Source organism: Acipenser ruthenus, chromosome 1 (genome assembly GCF_902713425.1).
Source record: "Acipenser ruthenus chromosome 1, fAciRut3.2 maternal haplotype, whole genome shotgun sequence".
NCBI classification, from domain to species: domain Eukaryota; kingdom Metazoa; phylum Chordata; class Actinopteri; order Acipenseriformes; family Acipenseridae; genus Acipenser; species Acipenser ruthenus.
The window spans coordinates 72,292,071-72,312,607 of record NC_081189.1 but is presented as its reverse complement, the minus strand read 5'-3'; the positions used below and the strand labels follow the sequence as shown (position 1 = coordinate 72,312,607).

The following is a 20,537-nucleotide window of genomic DNA, read 5'->3' as shown; positions in this document are numbered from 1 at the left end:
TGGAGGGGCGGCTGCACTCGTTTACCAATGGGTCATGTGTGACGGCATAAAAGGAGACAGAGACGCAATCTGTTCCTTCGCTTTGGTTAACAAATATAACCCGGAAGGACCTATGGAAACTGTGATAAGGTATCGTGAGTGTTTTGTTTGTTTTGTCTCTAATTGTTCTTGTTTGTTATTAGTAGACGGCTAACATGTTCCGGAGCTGTCGCCAAGGGCCAGCACAAACCCAGAACAGCACTGCACTTTTGTCACGCATAAACTTGCATCACCCACCACGAGCACTACAGCACGCACCCAGGACTGGTGACCGTGTACATTATGGGAAATATATGTGTGTTTATTATTTGGGACTGCAACCCGTTTATTTATTCCAGTGCATTACACATTGTTGTGTATTGTCTGGAATTATTGTTTGGTCACCAGACCAGGATTATAATTAATAAAACCCTGGATTACATCTCTCTGTCCAATAATTACGCACTGCATCACTCCGACACCTGTACACTATCAACTACTTTGCCACAAGGAACTTTATCGAGAGCATCATAAAATGTTTTTTGTACATTAGCCATATAAGGTAAAACAATGCATCAGTGAAAGGGTTAACTGGACAAAACATTGTATCTAACAGAGATAATTGTATCTAACAGAGGTTCATCGCAAATCTACACTGAAGCTGTAATCTTCTGAAAACAGGGGATGCAGGAGAGTAGTTATATGTTATACACACACTCACAATTACAGTATCAAATTGTAACAGACTTGCATGTACTTTCATTTGGCAAACACACATAATAAACTGCAGAACCACACATGAAAATAAATGCTTTCACTCCCAGCAGTATAAAGGTTAAGTGGAAAGCACCCATTAACCTATTATCTAGGGCAGTTACTGTAAAACACAAAAACTGACTGTCTGAAAAAAAATGCTTGGAGAACAGTGACACAAGGCCAAATTAAAAAAAAAAGGTTCCAGTTAATGGAAACCATCTGTTGGACATCAAATATTTTATATCCAACTTTGTATGTATTTCATTCAACACTAGTTGATGTAACCAATCCTTTCTGACTGCATGGGGCTGATTAACATTTGGGTTCAAAAGTTTAAGTTTGGCTTTCCGTTTGGCTCTAGAAACCACAGCGTTCTGAAGAGCAGCAAAACGTGTCCTTACCATCCCACAGTTTAAGTTCTTATCAACTTTGCAGAAAGTGTGTGGTGGGGTCTCTCCCTTGCTGGCAATAATCACGCAGATATCAGTGACTGCCAGAGAGTTCTGAGGCCTTATTAACGGTGTCCTCCGAAAGGTGATAAAGATGCGCTGGGAGTTGGCCGAGCTGTTGTTGACATTGGCACAGCGTCCGTAGGGTGTGGCCTGGATCACCTCGCAGCCTTGGATTAGCCTCTCCTTCCCCTCATACAAAACCCTGCAAGATAAAGTGGAAAGCAGATTGGAATAGAGTGGCATTCTGTCAGACAGTCAAATTAACTGCTTCTCAGTGGGTCAAATATTGAGACCTGGATTTGAATCTAGCTTGGGTCACAAGTACAGTGAATTTATCCCCTGAACAGAGAGCAGACAATCTCACAAGTCCCCACATAGCTGTTTCCGAAAGAGAGGCTTGGTTAGATAGATATTCACAAACCATTTATATAAGGTAAACACCTGCTATGATAAAGGCAATCATTTCTTTTTGTTACAAAATATTTAAGAAATTGCAGTAACCCATGCAATAAATACCACTTTACAACAAGTGTCCTCTTTTTTTCTTTTTAAAATAGAAAATCCCACCTGTCATTATTCCCCACTCACACTCGCTAACCCTTCCCACACTGCTTTTTCTAATCAATATGTTGCCATCCCTAATGACAGACAGGATGAGCAGCCAAATAACGCATCACTTGCATAGGAGTCTGAAAATGAGAAAGCCAACATTGACAAATTGCACAACAAATAATAAAAATGATACTTTATGAGCACGTGTACCTCAAGCAGACAGCTATACAGCCAGTGTTTACTTCCTAAATGTACCTTTTACTGCTGAGGTTATCAAGTGTTGGGGTGGCTTTTGAGCAGTTATATACTGTTCTAAATAAGAGGTTCCAGTTCTTCACTATGCATTATTCTTATTGGGTTGTATTCTTGAACAAACTTTACATACGTTTAAGCCATTAAGTGGAAGACAGGTTAAACTGTCAGCGAGTCATGCAGTTTAGATATTTATGTTGCATTTGACTATGGAGAATCCTCTTCAATAAGAAACTTCCTGTCAAGCATGGTGGTGGCACCATCATGTTATGGGGATGCTTCTCTTCAGCAGGGACTTGGAAGCTTGTCAGGATAGAGGGGAGAATAGATGGTGCAAAGTACAGGCAAATCCTTGAGGAAAACCTGTTTGAGTCAGCCAAGACTCCGGGGAAGAAATTCACATTTCAGCAGGACAATGACCCGAAGCACAAAGCCAAAGCCACACTGGAGTGGTTGAACAAGAAGAGAATTAATGTTCTTGAGTGGCCCAGTCAAAGTCCTCACTTGAATCCAATGGAAAATTTATGGTCGAGACTTGAAGATTGTAGTCCATCGACGATCCCCAACAAACTTATCAGAACTGGAGCAATTTTCCCGTGAAGAATGGGCAAAAATTTCACCATCTTACTGTGCAAAGCTAGTAGAGGCCTATCCAAAAAGGTGCTTCTACCAAGTACTGACTTAAGGGTCTTGTAACAGGGGAAAATCTGTGCTGACTCTTCTGGTGTGTTCATAGTGCTGCAGGAAGAGGGCAGCAGCCTTGCAATATCCACCTGTCAGCCACGGCAGTGACACAGAGAGGTTGGAAAGCGGGTGTGTGGGCTTTCCCTCTCTCTGAGTGGCTGAGAGGCAGGCCTTGGGGGAATTGCCAGCCCTATAAATAACAAACGTTCTGTTGTTCCCTCAGATCTGCCCCTGAAAGATGAACTAACGAGCTAGCGGAAGCTAACGGCCGGGAAAAGAAAAACAAAAGAACCCAAAGAAGAGAAAATAAAAACACTGATAGCGGGGAAACCTTGGGCAGACCCCATAAGCTATAGCAAGCAGGCTGAGGGAGCGGACAAGTGTAGGACGAGAACCCAGGCCATGCAGGTAGCGACGGTCTGGGTGACGCTGCCGAGTGCAGCACCTTTTCTTTGTAGTTTTGATTACGTGTTTTATTTTCTCTTTTTGATTTTGCCTTTTGTTATTATTATTTGAGAGCACCTGTGAGTTCGCCAGCGGATCTATTTACCTGTGGGTATTTCTGTGGTCCTGTCTACCATCGCTGGTATTCAGGCCACAGACAACAGCGCCCTTTGCAGGCTAAACTAAGAAAAAAACAAAAGTAATAAATAAAACTGGGCACATGTGCGGTGTCGTCAAATACACTTCTGTCTCCCATGTCAGTGAATATCCACACCCTTCCACAGGGCTGAATACTTATGCAACCAGTAAATTTCATTTTGTACATTTTCTTTGCAAGTTTTGCTGACATTTAACCTCCTCCGCATATAACAGTGTTCAGTTTAACCACTACAGCTTTGAATAAAAAAAAGTTTGTTTGAAAAACTGTGCATACATTATTTGTAATTCAACAAAATTTGACATTATTGGTAGGGGGTGAATACTTCTGCAAACCACTGTATACACACACACACACACACACACACACACACACACACACACACAGTGCTCCCTGGCTATAAGGCTCTTGATTATAACGCGCCTCAGATATAACGCTCCTACAGCATGTCCCCCAATTCCCTATACTAGCGATTCAAGCAATATTTCTACAGTAAATACAGTACTGGTGTTGTTCAAACTGTAAACAACTTCTTAGTCTAACTTCTGTTTCTGTCTCTCCCTTTTGATACAGTATCTGAACTGAAGAAAAGCTGTGCTTGCACTTTATAACAGACATCTTATTCAGAAGGAGGTTAAGTGACTTGCTCAGTGTCACACAATGTTCAGTGGCTGAGCTGGGATTGAACTGGGGACCTCCTGGTTACAAGCCCGTTTCTTTAACCACTGGACCACACAGCCTCCTTGTAAAATATATATACGGCGCATCAAAAGAAACGTATCACTTATATTTGGATAAAATTCACTATATGTGATCGAATGAAAAATCACAAACTCTGTTTTAGAGCAGGTGCTGTGACTTTTTATTGTGCTGATTAACAACTGACATCACGAAGATGCTGCAAAATGATCTGTCGATCTTGGGCAGGTGTTGTGACTCTTGGTCTCCCAGTTCATGGCCTGTCATTGACAATGTGTGTCTAGTTATACTGTCTCCAATGTTTGTATATTATACTCTTAATAGCATAGTGATTAAACTCAGTGACAAAGGAAACGCTATCAGATTTATTTGTATGCATATTCTTAGTAATTACCAAAAGATCTTCTCGATTTTGAGTCTCCGTTCTCTTAAAGGCTGTGTTAATCGCCTGTGTATCATAACCTCGGTCACGAAAGCACTTCTGAAGCTTTCATTTGAAAATCAGACTTTTTATTGCAAATTCGCTTGAGTCTTAAACTGTCCGTACAGTATATTTCTAATCAAATGTTTTGGATGATGACTACCTGCACATTACAAGGTATTTTTATCTGTTGGTTTTCTAAAAGATAGAAGTGTTCACTGTTCCAAAATCAGAAATTGAAATGAATAAATCCAAAAAATGTATTTCAAACCTACTATACTCCACGGTGAATTTAAATGAGGGTCTAGTTCCATTAATATAATGTGGATCTGCATCGGCCACACGAAACTCATCTGTCTACAGATTAAAAGGTGACAATTTGTTTAATTGAAAGCACCTTGGAGATTATACACACAGCACAACCTAATTGTGTGATTTAAAAGTTTAATCGTCCTTCAATTAAAATGTGTCGGTTCAGTGAGACAAAGGAAAATTATTCATTATAAATATGGGTAACTACATTTCCCATCATCCTCCTGCTCACTGGTTAATCCATCTCAGTTACATATGTGGATGATGGGAAATGTAGTTCTCAGAGGTCCATATATGTACATGTGAAGCCATCTTGAGGCAGGGAATGCAATTTAAAAGTTGTAAAAAAAAAAAAAAAAAAAATTTAAACAATACACACACCTTATGTAAACAGTTGTAGCAACACATGGGAACATGTAACACAATAAAATAAAAAAGTTCCTTATGTACCCTTTATGCAATCACCTGTCAATAGCCACAGTATTCTCGGGTACCTGTAACAAGATTCAGAACGGCTTAATCTCTTCGGTGTCTCAGATTCTGCTAGATGCAGAAGTACAGGAAGGAAGCCAAGTACGTAGCTGTAATGGTAGATTAAACAACCGACGATGGAAACGCAGCTCAGCTGTCTTGTGTTTTCAGGTATGTAACTGACAGCAGCCCGAAAGAACGGTTGCTCTGTGAAAAAGTGTTACATTTACTAAAATAAAAATAATAAACATGCTTTTAAAAATACCAAATTCCCATTGGGCTTATTTATTTATTTATTTTTTTTGGAGCAGGAAACATTTAAGGAGGGACCATTTAGATTTTCACCTAAAAGGTAACAAAGTTCTGCTATATATAGAAGTGATCAACATTATTATTGATGTCAAATATATGTTTATTGGTATAGCTCAGAAAAAGAATAATTTTCATGGACAGAGACGCTCACTCTGGGCTACAGTGATTGAGAACGGAGCCCCCAATAACAGATTCATTTCAGTTTTGTAGCTTCCAAAACAAGCCCTTGTAATGACATCATTTATGACCCCTTCCTCTATGTTCAACGTGTACTCTCTGAAACCTAACAAAGACATTCCTTTGGCTTCTGTTATCTCTGAGATTCACCCATCCATCCCCCATGCAAGCAGAGGCCCCTTCTCTCCTTACATTCTCTCAAATACTCATTGCTCCATTGCTCAAATACCACACCCAACTTCTCAGTTTGCTGTAGAAAATGACATTATAAAAATAATTTGTTCTAATATAAAAAAATAAAAAATAAAAACTATTACAAAATTCCTTACAATGTTCAAACTATTTTTAAAAGCATAAAGGGTATTGCAGCTTTAAGACAATCAAGTTCCTGAATCTTGTATGTTCATGGGATACTGGTAAAAGTACGGAAATTAATGCAGCTCCTTTGTCTGTAAAAAGCAAAGTTATTCCCATACCTACCTATGACAGGGAGAGCCATGGTCGCTGGTTCCTGCGCAAATGTGTGCAGCTGGGACGTGGAACAGGAGACGCGTTGCTAGGCAACCAATTGAGCAGTTAGGCTCGCCTGGTGCTGATCTGATTGGGAGGTCTGGATTGGCTGCGCGGAGCTCAACAGGCATCTGCACTACAGCTTGAGGCGACAGCAACGCTACACAGACGAGCGCTGTGGTTTTTTATGGTTATTTCTATTGCCAGACTACAGATTCGGGAGCTGAAGCTACCAAGCCAGCACTAACACCCGGAGCACCTGCACTGCCACAGCACAACCAAACTACTACACAAAACCCTTCCACTGCAAGACGGTGCTCGTGAAGACATTGCCCAGCCAAGACCGTTTGAAGAGGCAGGAGTCACTGTGGAGCCCAGAAGTAAACCAGTTTAAGGGATGCTGATCCCAAACAGTATAGAGGGGGTTTGGGAAGAGTAGTAGATTCCAGGAGAGGGACTTCCTTTTAGTGGGACTAGCGCTCACCTCGTGTGGCAACCTTTTATTTGTAGCTTTGTTTTGTTTTGTTTTCTTTATTAAATCCAAACGCTAGGATTACCATTGTTGGTACCCTAATTTCGGGCCTGTGTTGTTTATTAGATCTGAACGCCTGTGCGCCGTGTCAACACCCACTGCTCTGTGTCTGCCTCAGTATTTATCTGCGACGACCCACACACATAACACTCCTGTTACACTGCGTCAACACTATTTACTGGTACTGTCAAGCAACTGACAGCAATTACAGCAAGAGCTGGAATTTTCATTTCCATGTTTTTCCAGAACTGGTTAACATTGTCACATTTCACTTCACTGATAATTTCGTAGTAAGCACAGTATTCACACTGTGCTACACAGGTGTCTTTAAAACAGTAGAATGGCCTGAAACACTTCTTTCTCAGCTATGCCAAGATACTTTGCTGGATTTGAGTCAAAGACATTGACAGGCATTTTACAGGTTGATAAAAATCGGGCAGTAGAGTTGCCCTTGCATGTATGTTTCAATTTTTTTCAGTGCTGTCAATTGAGTTAAGGTGTGAACGGCTACATTGCAAAGTAAGGCAACCAAGCTAGTTCAACACCATTAGAGCAACCGTGAAAAAAGTTTACTTTGTATTAATTTTTTTGGTTAAGGTAGAATTTCAAGTAGTGTTGGTAAAGTTCAACGTTCTCACCCGTGACCACCATGTCTTAATCCCAGCCTTAACCATGGTACCCTAATCAGCTACAAGCATACGATGGCAAGAAAAGCAGTAAACAGCATGCAGTGATCTCCAGGAAATGTCAGCTAATATATTTGCTCTACAGTGGCGGCGGTTCAAAGCAAATACTGGCAGGCAGCCTAGTAAGCCAAGGAGAACACCTGCTGAAACTCAGTAGGGTCTGAGCTTTGAACTGAAGTTTTTAGCAACATTTTCTCTAGGTTTTTACCCAGTGCAGGTTTTTTCAGCTGAGATCATGGAAGATGCTTAGATGATGCAAGGAATATTGTCAACACATTAAGGTAACTTCCATTAAAACCATCAAAATCAGGATTAATGCATTAATATTGGGAAAGTAATTAATCCAAACACCCAGATAGATGAATTACTTTCAGTTAAAAGCCCCTTCTCCCTTGTTGATTTATGACCCTGATATGTAATGGTCACTTACACTTAATCTATTAGTATAGTTCCTTCCAATGCGGGGAAAAAAAAAAAAAAAAAATCACATTTTCAGTACACCCTGCAATCTTTCTTTAGACCTAGCTCTGATACTAACTGTGGTCTGTTCTAGATCGCCATTATAAAACAAACACACAAGTCCACCCTTACAGATAAGGGGCAAAATCACAGCTGGTTTTCATTCCTCAGGGATTCCACACTGCAATGGTCCTTCCTCATCTCCCAATTGTCCCATTTTATACAGCGGTGTAGACCTGCAGGTCTCAAACTATATTCTTTGGTGGCCACCAGTAAGAAATGTTTCCTAAATATAATTAATCGTTTAAAAACATATAGAACATGTAGACATATGCACATCTAAATAGTGTTCAATCATTTCTGTAATAAAGCTAAATTATACAGTCCCTCTCTCCTGGAAATGAATTCCAAGGCCCTTCTAATAATAAACTGGAGATATAAAACAGGCACTTGCAAGGTTTATTTTGTATTATTATTGCACTGACAACAGGTACAACTTGGGTGTGTGTCAGCAGACAAAATAAAACAATCAATCACTTGCTACACAAGTCAGAGCTAAATTAAATAATGATTTTAGATAGTAAAGTTCTCTAACAAATCATAAATACACCCTTGTTAAACAAGGGCATAGACATACAGCACCATAATAGGGATCAGGGACAAGAAAAGCAAAGCAACTTTGGCCAGGTACAAAAGACTCCTTAAATGTTCTCTGTTGGTTTGCCGTGTAACATAGATTTGGAGATTGAATAGTAAATACCAAGAAGTCATATAAATACTGCCAGCTATAGCTTGAAACCTAAGTTTGACCTCAGCAGAATGTCAGCTCTGATTACGACGCTGCTCACAGGATGGTAAACATTTGTACACGTTGAAAGATGCCATGCGAAAAAACAGCACTACACTGTATTACGTGCAGCTACTGAGTATGTTTTATGCACTACAGAACACATCTCACATTACAATTTTACCTTCCTGTGTAGCGATTTTCACTGCAGTGAATCGGGTAGGGTCCCAAGTAGCATAGCGGTGCCGATTAAGGAGTTGACGGTGCGGTACTCGGGAGCTGCTGTGGCAGCACAAGATCACGCTGGTGGCCACATTTAAGAAACGTTGAGGTAGACCACCAATAGGTTTATTGATGAAGCATTCCAAACATATAGGGAGTTTCCCAGAAACATATTACACACCTACTGTTTATGCACCCTCAATTAGCAGGAAAACACATCAACAGAATAAACCCCATTGGGTAGGAATGATTTTTACCTTATCACTTTCACAGCCATGTGTTTTTCACTATGCGGTTGATGGACCAAAAAACAGCCCTAAATGATGGGTGGACTTAATCAAATAAAAGAAAACCTGTTTAGCTTAACTGGTTCTTACCCAATATCAATCAGTGGTGCTTTATCCCGTATCCTCTTGTAACACAGAAATAACTCCGGGCTCTTGAGGCTGCCATGGTTCAGGTTAGCCGGCTGTCCCGTGTATGTGGTTTCGATGCAAGTGAAGCCCTCAGGCACTGTTTCTCCTGCAGATTTGTTGATTACCGAGATGTCTGTTATGGGGGCCTTGGGGCCGCTAGACTTGGTATCAGAGAGGCTGATCTCCTGGTCTAGAGGTGTGGACTTGTCCGTGAGTCCTGCGACTACAAAGTAGTCCGTCACTCGGTGGCCTTTGTCTTCGATCATGGCTGGACGTACCTAAAATAAATAAAAAAAAGATAAAACATAAACAATAGTCTGCCAGCATAAAGTTCCAACGACTCATTCCAGCTCAAGTGGACTCAATTCAAGGAAGGAGTTTCCTTTTATTAGTGGTGGATGTCGCAAACGAGCGGTCAATTTTGATAACCTTTGACATTGTCTTTCTCTATGTAGGGATGACCTGCAGAAATAATGTTAGGAATTTCAAGGGTTGAGGCAAAAAAAAAATTGTCTGATCGGTAATTCTTCTTCTTCATTTCTTTAGCAGACGCCCTTATCCAGGGCGACTTACAATTGTTACAAGATATCACATTATTTTTACATACAATTACCCATTTATACAGTTGGGTTTTTACTGGAGTAATCTAGGTAAAGTACCTTGCTCAAGGGTACAGCAGCAGTGTCCCCCACCTGGGATTGAACCCTCAACCCTCCGGTCAAGAGTGCAGAGCCCTAACCACTACTCCACACTGCTGCCCATTAACAGGAGTCTAAACCAAATCCATGCTGTCAGTTTTTATTGAAGTTACAGTACCACTGAAATCAATTATATATTCATTACACATTTAAAAGTAATGTGCATTTTATCGAAAATACAGTTATAAAGGGCATTTTAAAAAGTATACCTTGCAAATGAACTGCACTTGAAATCTGCTTGTTCCATTTTGAACAAGGACATTTTAGAACTACAAAAGCAAGGCATCAACATCAGGTTTAGCAAATCTGATGATTTTTATAGGCAGGTGTTACTGTATCCCAGAATGGTTGACAAATAGTTTGTCTGTGGGAATGCTGGAATCTGCAGCAACATCTTTATTTTTCTTGTACGGTGGTATATTTTCCACCGCTTTCAACACCGACTTTTGTATGGAAGGATAATGCACGTTTTTTGAACTGCTTCATTGAACTGGCATTGACGCTTGAGCACTATGGCAACAGCACAGAGGCACTAATCTGGCTGTTCATGGAGTGGTTAGTCAGCCTGCAAAATAATTCATACAAAACAGGACATTCATGTTAAGTAAATTATTAGTACTAAATTTGTCTGGGACCATGTAAATCATTCATAGTACATGCAATTTGCTTATTTTTTGTTTTAATGAGAATTAACTGCATCTATAAAATGTACATAACGGGCTGAGTAACCTCTGTTGGTCCATTTGAGCTAGTAGTAGAAACTGATGTCCTCTCTATTTATCGTGCAAGCACGGATCAAACCTGTCATGCAGATCATATTCTGTACTTCAGTAGCTGGGATGTGAATTTTCAGTACTTCTGTGTTCTCAGAGAGCTCAAAGAAAGTCTAATCTACAGTATTATCTAGGGTGTGTATTAGTTAATTCCTGAATGATCAATTCCAGTATAAGAGATTACATTTACAAATGACCCTCCAAGCACAGTTTCATAATCCATTATTGTTTTTGCCATGTTTATAGATATTTCTTTACCACATTTATTTACCAAGTCATTCAATTTAGCAACAGTAATAAAATAAAGCAATAAAACACATGACATTTTTAAATAAGTAGCCAGTTCGACACCTCCAGGCCTATTACACAAAGGAAATCACTTTTAAGCACACAATGCATTCAACTTTCCATGATAATGAATACTGTCTCACTGCAACCATGCACATGCATACACAGAACAAACCTTTGAAACTCCTCGGTTATTAAAATACTAGAGGACAAGCAAAATATGAGCACATTATGTTGCTATCAGTGTTTAAATTGCACCTGTAATTACTTTATCCTTTTTTTTTTATCTCTGAACTCAATTCAAACTGCAAGACAGACAGGCCAGCTCAGGAAACAGAAGGCTGACTTTATCCACAGGAGCAATGCAAGTTTTCAACACTCACTGACTCACTAATTTAACCTCCCCCATTCTCCAAATTTAGATTTTTCTAGTTGGAGAGCCTGGGAGCTGTACACTTGGATACCTTTGGAGGCCACAAGTCACAAATATAAAAGATGTGCAGTTTCGCTGCACAGGAAAAGTGTGTTCGGAGTGGAGAACGAGAGTGGAGGAAGGAGGTAACAGAAATAGAAAGATAACAATTGCTAAGCATGCTGGCTTATACACCAGCATGACACTTGTTATTTGTTTGGCCAACGTGCCTTTTTGTTTGAAAGTGTTTGTTTTGTTTAAATATTTTTGTTTTGTTATTTAATAAAAACGCAGAGTGCCGCAGCGTCTCAGTTTTGTCCCGCAGCTACCTGTGTTTTGGTTTCATTTCTCTGGTCTGATGTCACCCTTGCAAAGCCTTGTCACAAACACTGATAACATGTTTGATATAAAATATTAACTACAAATAGCAATTATTGTGCACACAGCATTGATAAAACAGGATCCTTGGCCTGTCGGTTTGTGTTAAGTCAGCCTGGCTAGAAAAGTCTTTAGGACAAAAAATATATAAACTTGCTTTACCACAAGTAACGCCTGGAACTTAATTGATGGTTAACAGTTAGAGGCAGACATAAAAAGTAGATCATTAAGCCAATTCCCAAGGAGTTTGAATAAGGGTTTGGAAAACATGCAGTCAGCACTGTGAGGGAACTGAAACTGAAAGCAGTCAATACACCTTTACAGGCCACACCTCTCTTTCAAAACAACAAAACTCACCAGACTGCATCATTACCATTACTCTTTGAAAGCTAGAGGCAGATAATAATAATAATAATAATAATAATAATAATAATAATAATAATAATAATTTATTATTATTATTATTATTATTATTATTATTATTATTATTATTATTATTATTATTATTTAGCAGACACCTTTATCCAAGGCAATTTACAGAGCCTACCCCTACCTGCATAATTCAGCAGTGTGTTGCCAATATTTATGGAAGAGGCTAAACAGCTTTCTCAGAAACAGGAAACGTAATTGGCAATCTTTTACTCATAAATTGTCCATTTAATACAGGTATGCAAGAGGAACACAATGACCAGTTTCATTATAATGTCTAGACAGTTTGCCTTCTAATTTTCATCTACTTTTTTCCCCCCCAAATAGCTCTGTATTGGTACACCCTTAATGGTTTAGCACTGAAAATGTCAAAATAAACAGAAACACACAACCGTCTCCTCATTTGTTTTGATTCCTTGTTGTTGTTTTGATAGTACTTACTGGATGAATAACAGCATAGGGCTGAGTGATGCCAGCTTTAAAAAAATGCATTGCGACTCTGCCAAGGTCAAGACCGCTTGCAAAAGAGTGTTGTCAATCAAAAACAAACAAAAACAACAACAAAAAAAAACACTGGACTGCTGCCTGTATGGAGCCTCTTGAAACTATGACGGTTTGTGTCCTAAAAAAAATCCAGTACCTATTACACTAAAACTAGAAAGGAGCGAACAAAAGCAGACCTGGGAGCATAATTTAAGGGGGTGCCATATCGGAAATCAGATTGAACGGTTTGTAAACATGAAGTGAAATGGGAATGTGAAAATGATGGTATCATTGGCACAGGATTCCACCTGTATCAATGGAATTCTGAGATATTCATAGAATACAACTATGTACCAACTATAAAAGATCCTCAGTGAAAGGGTTCATTTTTACTGGACAACACTGGTAAAAGGAACTTAATATACATACGCACACCTCAAAGAATACAGCTGTGTACCAAACATGAATACAATATCTCTGTGAACTGTTCAGCTGTAACTTCAAAAGTCACATGTCCTCAAATATGGCGGCCACAATAAGCCTGAGGTCAGTTTCATGGTGTGCAACATATTTAGCATGAAGGGTTTATATGACCCTGCAAATACAAAGTTACTATCTCACTATGGGGCATGGCAGCTTTACACACACACCCAAAAAAAAAAATTGGAGAAAAGGGTTCTTTTTTTCTTGCACAACACCCACGATAAAATACACCTGTGCACCAAGTAAGGAGTCAGGGTTTGTACCTCAAAATATGTTATGGGAAGGTAGTCATGTCACTGTACTAAAGAAAGACAGTTATAAGCACATCCCAAAGACTGTCGATAAGCAGTGTGGCAGGACAGAGCCCTGTCTGTAAATACAATGTTGGTGTTATGTGTTTTGGGTGGTGGTTGGCAGGGATGGGGTTAATTCCTATCCCTGCCAAATACATGTGAGAATGTGGCTGTTCCCTGATTAGACAACTGGTGGTAATTGGGAACAGCCACATAATACGAAAAGGGATTCTGAAGGTCCATTAGAGAGAGAGTACCAGGGTACTGTGTGTACAAAGAAACCTTGAGTGTTTGTAGTTTAAATGTTAAACAACTGTGTTGTAAAGTAGCTGGTGTTTTGGGATACAGGGAAACAGCTGTCCCGTCTTAGTTTACTTTAAGAAAGTGTTTAGTCTCAGTTTCCAAATGGAGATAGGCTTTTGTTTTGTTTGTTTACTTTGTGTTTGCAACTGAATAAATCTACAGGCATCGCCCTGTTTTATTTCATTCTGTGGTCCAGTGATTATCTTTACACCAGAAGACAAGTGAAAAAGCTCCTGTAAGTGGCAGAGCACACCCCACTTTGCCACAGCAGCTAAAATTTTAAAGTGTAAACATTAAACAAAACGCCCCTTCAAGTGCTGTAAAACCACCCGAGTAACTAGAACATATGTCTTATGTACAATACCCATGCCTCACTGACTAAATGAGATAAGATGGAAGTTTTGCAGGTTCTCCTCATTACATGTCCAGACTATACTCATCATATCATCTGAAAATTATGATGACAGGACATCTTACACATTCAGCTAGCTTGATGGTTTAAAATCTTCAGTTATAGAAACAGCATGACAGTAAAAAGAATTCCGGGTAATGGTAGTTAATAACAAGTAAAAATGCTGATCTCGTCAGTGCGTGCCCACAGATCTAAACATTTCTTAAGGAAAAAAAACTAAAAACATTATGAATGTGGTTGAGAGGGAATAAAAACTACTACCACGGAAGGTGTGGTTATCCCTTGGCAACAGCCCCGGCAATATAATGCTTTATTACCATCTATTGTTCAAGGCTTTTAATTACTGCACTGGTTTTAATGTTGTTTTTTATGTCTGCTGGGTTCATGCTGTAATGATTTCCATCCATTTACAGTGTGTACTCAGGATGCTCGTCAGCCAATCCAACGTAGGTTTAATTGACTTATAAGATGAATATGACTAGTGGTTTCTTAAACTAAAATTAACATATTACTGCAAGTTTAAAACTATTAGCTCTTTGTTTGAAGGTCTTAGTATAAAAACTGATCCACAGCCTAGAGGAACTTTCAAAAGCAAAAAACAGAATGCATCAATCTCCAAAAGACAACCAAACCACTTGAGACTGTAAATCAAGTAGATGTATTAACTGCACATAAGTGACAAAGCATCCATCCCTTTCAACGCCGCTTTTCACACCGTTGTTTCATCTTCCTGACAGTAAAACTTCAGTTCAGAGCATTGTATGTTGAAAAAAGTTAAAATAAACACTCGTGCCAACAAGAAACTTCAAAGTGCTTAAGATGTCAAGGCAGGAACTGAAATCCTTTCCCCATCTCACCCAGCAAGCTTTTTCAGCTGCTGCCTGTATTTTCTTAGGGGACTTATTTAAATTTAGATTGAGGACTAAATCCGAGGAGCTGCTGAGGCCAAGCTCAGCAAATAACTGTGGATTTGTGCCTTTCATCTTCACTGCACAATTACCAAAACCTTCCAGCATTGTTGGTGCGTGTCCTTCTGAAGTAACGGAAGTGTTGCTGCCCACAGGCTTTACAGCAACTTCAAATCACAATTTTCCATTTGAACACAAACTTGTTTTTCATGACTTTTCTCCCAATTACACTGAAGGCCAAGGTTATTCTTTGTAACTGCATAGTGGGAACTCAGTTCTTGCTCAACAAGCTGAAAGAAGTATTGGAACATTCCATTCTGATAAATCATAAATACAGAATTGTGGTATTGAGACAGCCCTGTTAGATTGTGATACAAGGGGTGAGAAATGTGTTACCTTATACGAGAAAGCCATCACAGAGAAACAGTGGTACCCCAAAATGTTATCTAAATCAATATTTTAATAGGTAGACGGGAACCTAAAAGTATATCTATTTATTCGATGGGATATTGGTTCTTTATTATACCTCACAAAATGGGTTTCTGAAACATTAACTGTGAAACTAATACCCTTTTTGCTTGCCCCTTAACATTTACAGTAGGTCTATTGGGCTTTTTCTAGGAAATAAATAAATAAATAAATAAATAAATAAATAAATGAATGAATGAAAAAATAAATACAATTTTGCTGACAAAAATAATGCATCCCTGGGGCAGAATGTAAGGGGAATGGCATATCAAAAATAATATTTTAACAAGAGCTGAATCATTGATAGGACCTTTGTGAAATTACTGGCACAGAGTTCATTTTTCCTGTCCGATCAAACTTGAAATTCCAAAATACAGTTGCGTACAGATTATGAAGCTAATCTCTCACAGCATTACGTCTTTATCATCTGGAAACCACAAGACCCCATCATGGCATCTCGAATGATGTATAGTAGTTGAAATAACTGGCCGTGGCAACAGATTGACAAATCACATAGCTCCCCTCACAAGGGCTACTTGAGTACATTTGATATACCTTGTATTTTGTATATAAATTCTAGTTTGTTGAATATTTCTACCAACACTACTGCAGCTGCTAATACTACATGCAAGGAGGACTGATTAACACACAAAAAATCTCACCATATATTTCTTGTTGGAAACAGAGTCTGCACTATGCAGTATTTGGCTGTATTTATTGTTTCAACCAAGTGTTTCGTTTCCTGTCAACTGCACTGTATATCATTTTGGAAAACAAACAAATGGATGATCTGAAGTTTATCCCAACTTAACAAAAATACAAACTGCAGGAAATCATGTTCCTTGAAATAAGCCGACGCCCCTTGCCTGAACTCGCCCTACACCTCACATGCTGCAGTACTTTGTCAGCATGACGAACTGCTCTTCCAATTAATTCACAGAGGTCCTCATAACTTTAGGCGGCACCAATCCTTTTTAGGTCTAAACAATAGACAACACTAAAATAACTACTGTACACAGAACCATGAGAAACAATCTATATTCAGAGGACTTTGATCAGAAAAACACTGCTACTGTCTGCAACACGGAGATGAAGAGTTAATGCAAACTGGAAACACAAGACAAGGCGGGATGCTGCTAAAGAATCAATGTCATGCTTATTCCTTAGTGAAAACCAATACAGAATATGTCAGCAATCAGTTTCAGTGCATGTGTTTGTGTGGGCCGGTCACCAGTTTAGTTTGAGCACTGGCAACACTGCACTTTGAATTCAAATTCATTGCTTTACCAGAAGAATGCAGCAATGTTCACAATAGTATGGAATAACAAAGATGGAAATAAGACTACTATTGCAGTTTTACCCATTCCAGATTTTAATGTGAGTTTGATTAGTCACATTTTCTATCTAACAAGTTCAGGAGTGTCTTACGTAGTAAAACCAGGAATGGATCAAACCGCTATGCAATGGGAGCCTTACTTGAGTTGTAACATCCTGTTTACAAACACTGTCCGACCTCTATGCATTTTTAGAGTTGGGAGGGACCATTGCACAAGGGGGTCAAGTGACTTGCCCAAGGTCACACAAAGAGCCAGTTCAGTGACCAAGTTCTAATTTCACCTAAACTGTTGTGAACTTCCATTCGCTATACAAGTCCCTTATACTGCAGTTTTGGGAAGAAAAAAAAAAAAAAAAAAAAACACACATTTTAGAACACATCTATTTTAATTTTAAAACACAATATTTGGTCCAACACACGAGGTTAAAGTAATCTCTTCCACAGCTGCTTTATTGTCATTAAACAATCAGCTGCTTCCCCTATTGACTGACATGCTTTCATCCAGTAACATGCTTTGACCCAGAAGACACTACCGATGTGAAACGACCCAGGAAGCAAAGCAGTAACAACTTTACTGAAACTGCCTAGTGTAGTACCAGATGTCATTTCAAAATGAAACGTTTGCAACATCTGTTTCTTTAAAAATTGCACATTTGAGACCTATGTAGCTAAATTCATTACATTATTATTTCTTAAATTAAACTTGTTGCAATACAGGCATATGGAAGGCAACACCACATTAAAGAAATGTAGTGAAATATTAAGAATATGGCTTGCATGTACTGTATAGGATATTTTCTGGTTCCAGTCCACTGAATAAAAACCAAAACGACAGATTCTGCCTATTACGGTAAAATGTATGATGTGCACTGTACAGGCAGATCACTGGAATGTTTCCCACCTGCCACTTATCATGTTACTTCTGGTAACACCTGCTCCCAGAGTGTCTTAAAGTGTATGGTTTATCAAATTTCTTGTGCATCAGCCTAATCTGTGCTGGTATACATCTATGTTGAAATCCATCACTTATATGCAGTAGATTAGCTAGTTCATACTGTCAAATGTGTCGTTCCCAACAGGCCAAAAAGGTTAATGAGGTTTTGGTATTTCATGCAAATACTTCAAAATCAGGCTTAACAGTTCACTCCAATTTGTCATATCATCATAAAAAATAAGAGAACTCCCCAAGTGCTTGTTTTTCCTGTTTAGTTTTTAAAAAAACGTGTGGGTGTAGACAATTTCACATTGGGCTTTCCCTTCAAGTCTTAAAATTGTCATGACAAACATGCAAGCCCACTAACAAGTTAACAAAAGCAACATAATATAAAGTTAACAAAATCAACATATTATACAAAAACAATGCAGACTTCGTACTAGTTTTCCCATTGATAATTCCTCTTCCCAGGCTTAAGACACACAATAAGCTCCTAATCCGAAAGGAAGGAACAAGTAATAAATGAGGTTCTGAGTGGGAGCTTGTTTTTCATTAGGAAGCCCTTTTATTATACTGCCACAGCTTCAAACAGTCCATTTAGGGTAGCATGGGCTTTAGACAGAAGGGGACACAGTCAGGTATTTTCAATAGTGAATCTCATCCTCCGTCTTTCAAAGAGAAAAACAAACAAACTGGAAATCCACAATAATACAGCTGGGGGGGGGGGGGGGAAGCTGAATGGCATTTAAGCGCACTTGAACTATTCAGTATTTCTTTCAAGATTTAAATTCTCACAAGGTCCAGACTGCATTAGGTCCAGAATCTGTATCTTATGTATGAATTACTGTGTGGGAAAAAAAACAGAAGCACAATTTCCACAATACGCATTTAAGAAATGGTATATTAGTATTGGCAGGCCAACTATATTATTATATATTAAAAACAAACATATGTAATGTAAACACGCCATTTACTCACCTTGCTTCATATAAATGTACTGAAAGTAAGTTTAATTGAAAGACTATCCGCATAGCTCATTAGGAGTATGAATAACCAATACAATAGAGCTACCTGTGCTCCTGAGCACAGATTTGTTGCACTGACTGACTGGTGTGAAGCTAAAAATGGAAAATACCTTGCTTTTCATACTCAAATACTCAAATACTCAAATACAGACAGTAAACAGGTTATTATGTCACAGTCACTTTAGTGGGACATCATACATTGTAAAACAATACAGCCTGCCTTGTTCTCACATATTCAAATAAAGAACAAAGAGCATAAAATTGAGCTCAGACGTAAAATCTGGAAATCTTGTCAGCACAGCTTGGAGCACTGGAGTTGAGTTTTAGCAGAGAGAAGGCCTACAAACGATTGCCAGGGTTCCACTGTCATCTAAGTCACAGTCACCTTAAAAACACAGTCCACATGAGTCTAATTTCCATCCCTGTAGCCCACAAAACAGGAATCTCTCAGCCAACCTCTAAACCACTCCTTAGGAGTATATTTGACAGGCTGTGAAAAATAAAACTCCCCCTAGGCAGTGTGATGCCTCTGCATGAAGAAACCAACATTGTGACCACCCTCAGAGGGTACTGTAAATCAACATTCACTTTATAGGTCATTCAGAGTGTGATACCACTGTATTTCTAGGGGAAATGCCATTGGGGCTTTGTAGAATTAATTACAAATATATCCAAAATGTTTATAAAATATCTGAGAAGGTGCTTGCCTTCACCTGTTATAGCTTGCTACATGTCCTGACTGCTGTGCTGCAGGTCCCGGACATGTCATGCAGCTGGGCTCTCAGGTTACACACACAATGAAGTTGCAATGCCAGAAGGCTCCATTGAAAAGTCAGCAGCAAGATTTTTTTTTTGTTCCTAAAAAACTGTTTTTATGTCTTACATCTGCAGGAGATTTGAAACAGAGGTCAAACCATCTTGTTTCATCTAGTTTAATATAATGCATATAGGAGGTGAACTCATTAGGGACAGTACATACTTTTAAACAATCTGAAAATGAGACAGAAAAAAAGGTGCATAGCTAACAGAGTTTCCAATAGGAAAAAAAACTACTGCTCATCACAGTGACTGGTCACTAAATGTTTTACCAGTCACAACCCAAAATCAACATCATTCGTGTGACACCTGTCCATTCTTAACATGGTACACAAAGATGTAGATATGAAGAATTAATAAGCCCAAGTAAAAGAAACTAAGAAAAAAAAATCCTCACTTAGCAGCCTTTTTAACCGAAAATGAAAGAATAGTTTAGAACAATTTGTTTTCAAATATTTTCGCTTTATAATTTTAAGTACAAATACTTTTACACCATCGTTCTTCACATAACTGAAAACTATAGGAATAATATCACTGTGAATTAAAGCATTTTGTACTGAAAAGATAGGAGGGTGTGCAAACTTATAGAAGACCAGACTGACACAGTCGTCGACAAAAATATTTGAGCAGTTAAAAAAAAAAAAGAAAAAAAAAAAAGAAACCACAAAAAGTGATTTCTATAATTTCTAATTGTTCTATTAAAAGATAAATAGAAAGTAGAGATTCAGCTTTATAATAAAACCCCACATTACTACATAATATGCATTTGCAACTGGGAA

The 20,537-nt window shown here is 38.7% G+C and overlaps 1 protein-coding gene across 1 annotated transcript in view; it reads right to left on the bottom strand.

Moving 5' to 3' along the window:
• The window catches only part of LOC117421153 (DENN domain-containing protein 4C-like), a 79,948-nt gene that overhangs the window by 46,813 nt on the left and 12,598 nt on the right, over positions 1-20,537 (bottom strand). The window contains exons 2-3 of the mRNA XM_034035147.3: positions 9,281-9,597; positions 1,176-1,428 (exon numbers count right to left, since the gene is read on the bottom strand). Coding sequence (XP_033891038.3) covers positions 1,176-1,428; positions 9,281-9,585 — 558 coding nt within the window. The 5' untranslated portion in view covers positions 9,586-9,597. The remainder of the gene's footprint in view (positions 1-1,175; positions 1,429-9,280; positions 9,598-20,537) is intronic.